Source organism: Dryobates pubescens, chromosome Z (assembly GCF_014839835.1).
Source record: "Dryobates pubescens isolate bDryPub1 chromosome Z, bDryPub1.pri, whole genome shotgun sequence".
NCBI lineage: Eukaryota > Metazoa > Chordata > Aves > Piciformes > Picidae > Dryobates > Dryobates pubescens.
The window spans coordinates 15,434,408-15,446,478 of record NC_071657.1 but is presented as its reverse complement, the minus strand read 5'-3'; the positions used below and the strand labels follow the sequence as shown (position 1 = coordinate 15,446,478).

The 12,071-nt window shown below is 41.8% G+C and overlaps 1 protein-coding gene across 1 annotated transcript in view; it reads right to left on the bottom strand.

Moving 5' to 3' along the window:
• SRFBP1 (serum response factor binding protein 1) overlaps positions 1–12,071 on the bottom strand; it is a 74,212-nt gene that overhangs the window by 18,230 nt on the left and 43,911 nt on the right. Inside the window, exon 4 of the mRNA XM_054178732.1 lies at positions 1,061–1,132. Within this exon, the coding sequence (XP_054034707.1) occupies positions 1,061–1,132 (72 nt within the window). The remainder of the gene's footprint in view (positions 1–1,060; positions 1,133–12,071) is intronic.

Genomic DNA, 12,071 nt, shown 5'->3' with positions numbered 1-12,071 from the left:
TACTATTTTCTATGATTAAAAAAAGGGAAAGAATTAAGATGCTTCCAATCAAACACTGCTCCAGAAATACCAAATTCCTATGATGTTTTCCCTATTAGCTCGATTTTGCTCATGTGAAGCTTGGGAATCCTACTGCACACTGTGCTAATAACTGAACTACATCACACGTGACTGTGCTCTGCAACAGCACAGCTGTACTGCAAACTAATAGTGCCATCATAGAAAGAAGTATTAAAACTCAACCCGTGAATTATAAACACTTCAGACTCCCTCAGTAGACCACCCACAGGAGTTTAGGATAACATGGAGGAAAATACACAACATCATGTATTGAAGATTTTTTCATTCAGAACTGCTTTCTGGCATCGCTTCTCCATTTCTCTTAAAAAGGTACTTATTTCTGCTCTTTTCCACCCTGTCCGCTCTCAAACTCAGCCGCTAAATTTCAACAAGCACCTTCCTAATTGTATTTCTTAATTTCATCTCTTACAAACATCACAAGTTAGGCAGTTAATAATTAATAGTGTACCATCAGTGAGGTTCAGTAGAACCATTACTCTGAAATTAATGAGCCACAGGGGTGTTAAGATTCCGCTTTTATTTCAGTCTAATGTTCGTCACATTTTGTTCACATATGGAAAATTCTCTTTGCTTCTGAAAATATTCAGAGCCTTTTTCCAACTGTTGTTGAAAGCTTACATTATTTACACTGACTGAACCATGTGTATGTACTATATAAACAAAATAAATCTATTTATAAAGACTCAAAAAGCACTACTATGCCTCCCAGTATTTCATTGCAGTTACTAAGGATTAGCTACCATCTTAGAGGACAAGTCATTTGTATTAAACAGCTATACAATTTTTTTGTTTTGCAGTTCCATCCTAGTTGATAGAATTCCTTAGAAAAGGAAGTAAGGTCCACAATGAAGACACAAGACAACACACAGAACACACTGTACAAATGCATGCAGTCCTACCCACATACGCACCTTTTCCTAAGGAGTGCTCTCACACTTGCAGAAGCAGGGCAAAGCAAACAGAAACCAACAAGCCTTACCTTTCTGCAGACACTTTCAAAATTTACTTCAGTCCTAAGAGCAAGTCTGGTAACTTCATCTGGCTTTACTTCCTGTGAACAAAAGATATATTTACTCTTCTTACAGGCAGACTTTATGAAATCTTTCTAAGGTTCACCTTCCTCAAACGTTCCAGCTCCATGGCAACTGACCTCTTGAAGGAAGAAAATCAGTTTGTCATATACAGAATTTGTGTGTAAACATTACATTTACTTGTTTCCAAAACATTACTCACACCTAATTTGACTGTATCTACTGTTACTGAAGGCAAAAGAGATCTTCAACAGCAAAATACACAGAAGGGTGATTTTATTTACAGGAATGGTTGAATTGTCTGTACAAACTTTGGAGGGTTTGAAATGACCCACTTAATCTTTGACAGTACATCAGAACTTACTAACATATGTGAACAGACAAGTTTAAGTCAATGAAAATAAAGTTAAGAAGAAAGGAAAATAAAAGAATTTCTCTTTTCTGAAGAGACTGACTACACATGCAGTTTTCATTCCTGGACTTAGGCATTTCCATTGGCAGCTGAAACAAAGGAATTAAGTGGATTCTGTTAAAAGTTGAATATTTTAAGCACACAACAAATTCCTTGTTATTTTAAAATACACACTTTATAGCTATTTTATTACAAAATTCCCTATTAAGCTTATCAATTGAATGCACTGAATATTAGCTTTTCCCTCCAGGGCACTGCATCGAATAAATCATGTCACATACCAGCTGTTTGCCAGACAGCCATTTTAAAAGCAGTTCCACTACTGTTATGCAGAGACCAAATAATTTCCACCCATTCATAGTTCTGAAAAATGGAAGATTTTTACAATAAAACCTAGTTATGCTGACAGCTTTCATCGAGAGCTAGACTACGCTGGTGGCTTCAATACTTGAAGAAAATTGTGTCTGCTGAATTTCTAAAACTCCAGGAATGAAGATGACTTAAAAGATAACATATGGTATTGACTTGTAATCAATAAAGAGGAAGAAAACCTAAACTGGAAGTGCCTATACAAATTATTACAACTTGATAAAATGAGACAAGTCCATGTGCTTGGGCTGCATCTTTAGTTAACATTATGCTCAGATATGGACAACAAAGATGCTAATGGGAAACCTTGACAAGCAATATTGTAACTACTGACTCAGAATAATTAATGTATAAATAACTATTCAAATGCAAATCAGACTATGGAAGACAAAATAATTTACAAATTCTAGGGGAAAAATACTGTACAACAGTATAGCCAGTTTCACTTAATATCCTATTCCACTATGTTTCCATCTTCTGTCCTGTTTCTGCCCTAAATGAGAAGCAGTCTGCAAGCCTCTTTAGATGTAATTCCACAAAGAACCAAGTAGCTTACTTAACTTCTTATAGAGGACCATATCTTACATCTCAAACCTTATGTTGTCCTCCCTTCTATATATTAAGACACCCTACAGAGAGTTTGCATCTTACCTACATTTTAAAGTGTTGCATAAACTCCATATGTCTTAAAAGTGAAAGTGAATATGTAATAAGGAAATAAAATAACAGAATTAAATATAAATTATCAAATAAATATTTATTTTTTTGGTGAATGTCAGAGATTCCTGACAATGAGGGCTAAAAGTCTGCAAAACCATCTCTCAAAAGTACTGGTGGAAGCCCAATAACCTGGAGGACAGAATCCAGACTGGAAAAACACTGGTGGATGTAGGAAACAATCTTCTACTGGCAGGTGGACAGTTGGATGATCTAATAGAATCTAGAGATGGAAAAGGTCTGTGATTCAGTTTCCCATGACTTTCCAAAGCATTTCACAGATGGCAAAAGTAGGACATGGCGGCTAAGCGACATGCTTACTGTCACATAGCTGGTTAGGGGCTATGAATGAAGCTCTGAAACCCAACAGTATTCAGCAGATCAAGCTACTGATTTTTTTTCTTTTTCTTTTATTTTCCTTTTTTTTCCCCCTTTAAGACAGTTTTTATGATCTTTATCCCAAATGCAAGTATCTATTTCCTGTCTCTTTAGGGTTTATATGTAGCAGCCTGTTTCAGAGGATGGCAGGTAAACTTCATCATTCCCTGGGGCACTAGAATGTCAAAGATTTCATTTTCACATGATGATATTGCAAAATGTCCTTAACATTGCAGAATGACACATAATAATGGGAGAAAGAATGACAGGCTGGAATGTCAAGTTATGAGTGGAGCTTTACTGAAATGCTTAGCATATAGAATGAGACCAAGAACCTCCTGTTAAGGCTTAAACCCTGTAATGTATAAAGCACCTCCTTCACTCCTTATAAAGCAAAACAAACATTTTTTGACTTACATAGTCTTCAGCAGCACCCTGGTTTTGTAAAAGCAGACATGTAAGTCAAGTTATTGGAATAAACAGACCTTTCTTCTGAGGCTATTAACAGTCAGCAGCAGACAAGGAGATAGAAAAAGTGGTATTTTCCCAAGCACAGTACTCAACTTTGTGATCCATGTAGCTCAAGAACTCCTGACTCACAAAGAGAACCTTTGTATTGATTATCTATTATGACATGTTCTTTCACCAGTTAAGGGATATTTTAAGTAGCTGCTACTTCCAACATTTCCAGGACCAGCCCAAGGATTCTTCCTGCCTTGCTGTCTGAGCAAAAACCAGCACATCTGGAGACCTGAAGGTCTCCGGCTCAGGTTGACAGACGTAGCAGTTCCTTCCTCATCATCATCAACAGATGGTGAAGCTCAGTTATGCAGCTAGCTGCCACAGACAAGGTACATGTGCATGTAACACTCCCAGGACTCACTTGAACTTAAGCACAGCCAGAAAAGACCTCTTTCTCCTTTTCATCTGATCAGGATTGAAGCTCACTAATTAGAGCATGTCCCCTTCTGCCCCCTTAGATTCACAAGCACATGTACATTCATGGATCCCCAGAGTATCTACACAGCGTATCCCTCTCTCTGTCTAATACCCCTCTGCCTGGGTCCAGAGCCCTTTTGTCAATTTCATGTCCCTCCTACATGCTGACTGACAGCAAGTCACTAGCAGGCATATGCAAACACTCACACTCTTATCTTATGGGTACCCTCCTGACCTGCTGGCCCCCCTGCTTGGACCTGGGACTTCTAACATGCTGATAGTCCACCTTGAAGTCTGCTAGTGAATTACATGTGCCAAAGACACACAGAAGAGAGAAATCACACAAAAATACAGACACACTGCCTACCTTCCATCAGCAGCAGGCACCAGGCACACAGGCTTAGGATCTGTGGTCCTTGTCCAGATACTGTGCTGTGAACTTCAGTTGTTTCACTCACCCTGGTCCTACCCATTACTGCCCCTAGGGCACACATAGTCTTCTGTCTTCCCAGTTGGTACACATGCTGCTCCTGTCCCTGTGGCTGGAGCTGAGACCCATATCCACTTCTGCTGCTGACACCACCAGCATGGGGCACCTCCAGTTGCTGGCCTCATATCTGCTCATGCTAGCTCCCCCAGTAGCTGTCATCCAGACCTTACAGCACATGCAAACACAGTGTAAAGAGTGAGATTACACAGAGAGTTAAGAAAAGATTCATGAAAAGATGACAGATGGGGACAACAGGACACAGGGCTTGGTCAGGTAAATGTACTAACTGACACCAGTTGGGATTGGCCCCTATAATACTTGCTCCCACCTCTGCCTCCTAAGCATTGTTTAGTAAGTTTCTGACAGTTGATAGGCATCCCAGTATCTCAAAATCTCATGTTCATATTGTTTCCCTTTCTTACCAAAATTCAGACTGGCCTTCTCAAGTGACATTTTGCCTTTGTCACTTTCTCTGTTACATCTTGTTCACCAGCTCTGTTCTCTGTTATTCTGTCCACCCCTTCACTTATTATCTCTTCTAGCACTGAAAAGGTCCACTACTGGAGAATAAAGAATGCACTCACCACCTTCCACATGTCCTCAGACTACAGCTGCTTTCTGAAATCATGTCTTGGGTGACAGGTTGGACTTGATGATCTTTGAGGTCTTTTCCAACCTTATTGATTCTATGAGTCTATGTTAATACTTGTTACCATAACATTCTGTGCCATCAAGTTTCCAGGATTAATAAAGTGTTATTGTTCCAAGTTAAGAGAAAATACAAAAGAGGGAACCAGGTAAGTATGCTACTTTATGAAGTATTTGGTACACATAATCCAGACTACTTAAATACAGATGAAGACCCTCTACCAACCAACACACACACACACTCTCCTTCTCTCCTTGAAAATAATCTGACAAATATTTATAACAACCTCCAAATACCTAAAAAAATAAAAAAACCAGAGGGGCAAAAAGCACCATTAAAAATAAGGTGTTGAAGTACTTACTGCCTCTGGAAGAGATAATATAGAACAACTGTTGGGATCAACAGACCTTTCTCCCCTGCAAGCTGACCTTGTTTTCTTTTGTGGGAAAGAGACTACAATTACAAAAAGCTACTGATTTTCAGATACACTGCCAGCAGCAATTGCCCCAGTGTCCTCCCTTGCTGTCAAATGCTGGCACACTGATGGATAAAGTAGTAAGCAACAAGGAGGACAGATAATTTCCTTTTAATTATAGACTGCACCCTTTTTTCAACTTCTGTCACAAAACAGAGAGAGGTGAGCAAGGGAAGACTCTCTGCAGGCATTTAATGCACATGACACAAAGCTCAAAGTACACATGTAGCCCTCTCTGTACTGGTGCCTGTGCTGGACCAACATGATGAGACTAGAAGGAGGTGATGAAGGCAACATAGGAGCAGTAGGGCCAGCCTGGCTTTCAGTGCTGGGATTTGCACAATTTTGCAACAATTTTCACAATATGGAGACTAAGGCTCCTCCACGTGTTCAATGTTCCAGCAGCTGCTCCATGCTCCAGCGGGCAGTGGGGGGATGTCAGGCAAACCAACCCATCAGCCAGTTGGACCTCATCGTAACTGCAGGCAGATGACTAGGTCTTGGCCTGAGATTAAGCTGAATAAACAGGATGTGAAAAACTACTGGACATGACATGAGCAAACTGCTGGATATGACAGATAATGCGAGAAGCTGACAGAGTGGGTGGATTTTACAGATCATTAAGGCAAAGATACATGAAAAACAGACAAGCTTCATGGGAAGGTGGACTACAGGGCAGCTTTGGGAGGAGGGGATGGATGACACACATCTTGCAAAGCTGACAGTACCAAGGTAGCTACACTAGTAATAGCAGGCAAAGCCAAGACCACCTACCAAGTCAATCTGGGGAAGGGCAAAGACAGGCCTGTGCTGGGGCACAAAAGGGGATATGGTGCTGTGCAGCAGGGATAGCTGTGGAGCAGCCATGAAGCTCTGAAAAGTGTCAGTACCAGCAGCAATAAGCTCATGCCACTACCTACAAGAGCAGTAGTTTGGGTTTACCAATATTTAAATTATGACCTTATTTAAATAAATCACAACTACCTTAGATAAAGACAAGTCTACATTGAACAGAAGTACATCAAGCATAACTGACATCTGAAAATATTATTTAATGCCCATATTAATCATGGCTGCTCAGAATACACTTACTCAAGTGATACTGAGGAAGATACTTCTAACTTAACAGGTATTCAAATATAATTTTTTTAACAGGCTTCAGAATACAGGAACAGCATAAAAGAATTCCTGTCAGATGAGGCTTTGAGACATTTCAGAAATGCAAGATTATTCACATAAAATGTACTCCCAGCTTTGCTGTCTAAGGCAGTTTTAGATGATACCGGGAAAAAAAACCCCAAGATTTGCCAGTAGTGGCCTGTGGAAGCAATTTAGGAGTTCTCCCACTACTAAAACCCATGCAATTTCAAATTTGTTTTGACTAGTACTTTCCTTTTGCTTTTATCATGTAATTCATTAATTTCGCTCCTTTTTTTTTCTTCACATTTCCTTAGCGGAACGAGTGTTAAGCCTTTCAGTACAAAATTATCCACACAATGTAGGACTTGGAAAGTGTGTTGAGTCCAACCCCCCTGTTAACACACGTACACTTAGATCAGGTTGCACAGGAATGCATCCACATAAGTTTTGAAAGTCTCCAGAAAAGGAAACTGGGCAGCCACTTCCATTGCTCCATCACACTCAAAGTAAAGAAGCTTCTCCTTAAGTTCAAGTGAAACCTCCTGTGTTCTAGTTTGTACCTGCTGCCCCTTGTCCCATTACTGGGCACCATTAAAAAGAACCCAGCATCATCCTCATGAACTCCACCTTTTAGATATCTCCTTGCACTGGTATAATCCTCTTCCAGTTTTCTTTCTTCAGTTTAAAGAGCACTAGCTCTCTCTACGTCTCCTCATAAAAGAGATGCTCCACTTCCCTAAACATCTTTGCGGCCCTCCATTGGATTCTCTCCAGTAGTTCCATGTGTCTTAACTGGAGAGCCCCAAACTAGACACAATATTCATAGAATCATAGAATGGTCCAGGCTGGAAGAGACCTCCAAATGTCATCCAGTCTGACCTCCCCACAGTCAGCAGGGACCTCCTCAACTAGATCAGGCTGCCCAGGGACTCATTGAGTCTTACCTTGAATGTCTCCAGGGAAGGAGCCTCAACCACTGCCCTGGGCAACCTGTTCCAGTGTTTCACCACTCTCATAGTAAACTTCTTCCTGATATCCAATGTAAATCTGTCCTTCTCCAGTTTGAAGCCATTGCCCCTTGTCCTGTCACTGCAGGCCTTTGCAAGTAGTCTCTCTCCATCCTTCCTGTAGCCCCCTGGAAGGCTGCTATTAGGTCTCCCTGGAGCCTCCTCTTCTCCAGGCTGAACAACCCTAACTCCCCCAGCCTGTCCTTATAGCAGAGGTGCTCCAATCCCCTGATCATTCTCATGGTCTTCCTCTGGACCCTCTCCATCAGGTCCATATGCTTCCTATATTGAGGGCTCCAGACCTGTGCACAGTACTCCCAGGTGAAGTCTCCCCAGAGCACAGTGGCAGAATCACCTCTCTGGATCTGCTGGCAGTGTATCTTTTGATGCAGCCCAGGACGTGAGTTGCCTTCTAGGCTGCAAGCTCACACTGCCTGCTCACGCCCAGCTTCTCATCCATCAGCAACCCCAAATCCTGCTGCTTTCTAACACCTCATCCCCCAACCTGTATTGATAGTGTGGATTGTTCTGGCCCAGGTGCAAAACCTTGCACTTGTTCTTGTTGAACTTCATGAGGTTCACCTCGGTTCATCTCTCCAGCCTGTCCAGGTCCCTCTGGATGATGTCCCACCTCTCTGGTGTATTGACACATTTTGGTGTCATCTGCAAACTCCCTGGTGATGTACTCAATCCCACTGTCTATGTCATTGATAAAAATACTTAACGGTACAGGTCCCAGTACAGACCCCTGAGGGTCACTTGTCACCACTCTCCATCTGGATTTCAAGCCATTGAGCACCACCCTCTGGATGTGACCATCCAGCCAATTCCTAATCCACTGAACAGACCACCCATCAAACCCGTATCTCTCCAACTTGGCAAGCAGGATGTTGTGGGGTCAAACGCCTTGCAGAAGTTCAGGTAGATCACATCCATACATTGTCCCTTATCAAACCACTTTATCACAGAAATCCACTAGGTTGGTCAGGCAGAACCTGGCCCCAGTAAAGCCATGCTGGCTGTCTTAAATCACTTCCTTGTCCTCCACATATCTCAGCATGGCATCTAGGAAGATGTGTTCCATGATCTTCCCAAGCACAGAAGTGAGGCTGACAGGTCAGTAGTTCATCAGGCCCCATGGACTTGTTTATCTTCAGGTTCCTCAGATGATCCCACACCTTGTCTTCCCTTACAGGGAGAGAGACCATGTCACCCTGGTCTCTAACTTGTGGTCCACTGACACAAGAGCAATGAGGAGAGGGGCTGCCAGTGAAGACTACGGCAAAAAAGTTGTTGAGAATCTCAGCCTTCTCCTTGTCCATTGATACATGTTCCCCACTGTTGCTCATCATGGGGGACACACGCTTTCTTTAACCCTCCTTTTCTGATTAATGTACCTGTAGAAGCCTTTCTTGGTTTTATTTACATCCCTTGCCAAGATCAGTTCCAGCTGTGCCTTGGCCTTCCTGACCTTGCCCCTACACAGCTGGGCAATGTCCTTATACTCTTCCCAGGATGCCTGTCCCTCCTTCTATTTCCTGTGTAGCCCCAGCTTGCCCTTTAGTTTGGCGAGCAGGTCATGGCTCTAAGTATATGCAATTAACTAACAGAATACCCGTATTAAAAATGAAGCATTTCTGGTGAAATTTCCAAATGTTGTTTGCTACCCATTACACTTACATGTTTCAAAACATTATCATAATTTCTACCTTTGAAGAGGTGTTTAGGACTACTTTCTCACACAGTTTCTTACATTTTCCCCACAACATTCAGGCTTGTTTTCCTGATTTCTGTCATGTTTTTAGGTTCCTTTGTGAGGAGAAAGGAATAGGAAAAAATTCAAACCTCATTTCAGAACAGGACTTTTGCTTCCTTTTCCCTCCTGCAATTTCATCACGGCACGGCTTCCTATTAGAACACATTTGTTCCCTAAGCCTGTAAAAGTTTGGTATTTTAGTCAGTCAGAGCAAATCTAGTCTTTGACTTCTTAGTGTACATACTACCATGGTGGAAGTGCCCAGATCTCTTAACAGTAGTGAAATAAATCAGCCACAGTTCATCTGAAAGCTTATACACTTTTCCAAAAGAAATTAAAACTATGGTAAGGGTAGTATGAATGGCTGCTATAAATTATTCTCATTATACCAAAATGATTATGAGGAAGAGCGGCACGTCTTTCCCTCATTTTACCAGATATGAAACCAAGATGAATAAATAGTATTGATGGGAAAAGAATTTGGATAAAGTGAACATAACAGCAGGAGAGAAAATTTAAACTAGTAATTAAAAATGTGGTGTTGTCTAGTTCAGTGTGACTTAAGCTTATTAGTAAGTTTAATAAATAGATTAGCATAACACTGAGTAGCTGCTGTTACAAAATCACTATGTAATTCTACCAAAAGACAAAATTAAGCACTTTTGAGTAGCTGGTTGCCTTCTTTCCAGTACTTAAACACTACTATCACATCACTTATGTCCCCTTTTGAATTTTTAAATGAACTGAACTCCATCTACTACACAATGAAAATCTGCCTGTATGTAATCCCTGTAAGTCTTTTCTGCAGTTGCTCTCATTGCTTAACTATTTTTCAAGATAGGAAAAAATTGGGATGCTGTATGTGTCTCAGCAATATCATACAGAAGAAACCAACTCTCATTCTAGACAAAGAGACCTTAATCTTCCTTACTACTGGAAATTTTATCCTCCATTTGGCTTTATTTTTTTTCCTCAGTGGAATCCAGGCAATCCAGGTCACTCTCATCTTTATACATCACTTTTAATTTACATAAAATCCTTCCAGAGAGTCTACTGGTTTGTCTCAAATTTCTGCAATTGTAAGCTGATGTTAGGTAAACTCAGAACACTGGCTGCACCTTCTGCAGGAAATCTTCTGACACCTAAAGGCTCAGACTTTTGTTTTAATGATTTCCTGCTTTGTTGACTGTGACAAGTAATCCCAATAACACATTTTATCTCCTCCAGATGAATGACAACAGAACAATACCTGAAAGATGCAACTGCAACATTTATTTGATGCCAAGAGCATCATACTGCAATGTTTCATTCCTAATTAACAAAACCATAAGCTAATACATTAATTTAAATAGATATAGTTGCAATATATCTGTTATAGTATCGAACTACAGTAAAAATCAAACTATAGTAAAAATCTTGCTGCCATGTACTTCTACTGAAAACCCCAGCACAATCTGAAGGCATGGCAAGAAAAAAAAGCAGATTTTTTTCCATGAGGAATTCAATCTAGCATATTGACACTTCAATTCTAGAAAGACCTGCCATTGCCTCCTGCTGCATACACAACGCTTCTCATCCCTGGATGCAAAAACATCATACCACAGTTAATTAAGAATTTAAAATCACTGCTGTGGTAGACACAGGGTTTCAGCCCACAGGTAGGAATCCAGGGATCAGTTACACTCTCATTAGAGGTAGAGTGAGTCGCATTGAGTCTGTGATGACATTGTTAGGGGCATCCTTGTCACAGATCCGAACTTCACTGATGTCCAGAAAATTAAAAGGGTACACAAACTTCTGAATCACTTGTTCAGAATATTACTGCCCTTTATAGGTCAGGTATCTAGACATCTCTGTGCTAAAAGGTCTAAAAGGTTTCAATCCTTTTTTTTTTTTTTTTTTTAAAGCATCACTTTGAGAAAACTGCACTCATCAAACCTAGAGGTGTCAGCTCACTCACTGGCCCACATGTAGCTCAAATGGGCTACATCCTGGTGGATGTGGGGAGGCCTGTGGATGTAGTCTACCTGGACCTCAGCAAGGCCTTTGACACCGTTCCCCATAGCAAACTCCTGGCCAAGCTGTCAGCCCATGGCTTGGATGGGAGCACACTGCGATGGGTTAGGAACTGGCTGGAGGGCCGAGCCCAGAGAGTGGTGGTGAATGGTGCCACATCCAGCTGGCAGCCAGTCACCAGTGGTGTGCCCCAGGGATCAGTGCTGGGCCCCATGCTCTTTAACATCTTTATTGATGATCTGGACGAGGGCATCGAGTCCATCATCAGTAAATTTGCTGACGACACCAAGCTGGGCGCAGGAGTTGATCTGCTGGAGGGTAGAGAGGCTCTGCAGAGGGACCTCGACAGGCTGGACAGATGGGCAGAGTCCAACGGCATGAGATTTAACACATCCAAGTGCCGGGTTCTGCACATTGGCCACAACAACCCCATGCAGAGCTATAGGCTGGGGTCAGAGTGGCTGGAGAGCAGTCAGGCTGAGAGGGACCTGGGGGTGCTGGTCGACGGTAGACTGAACATGAGCCTGCAGTGTGCCCAGGCAGCTAAGAGGGCCAATGGCATCCTGGCCTGCATCAGGAACAGTGTGGCCAGCAGGAGCAGGGAGGTCATT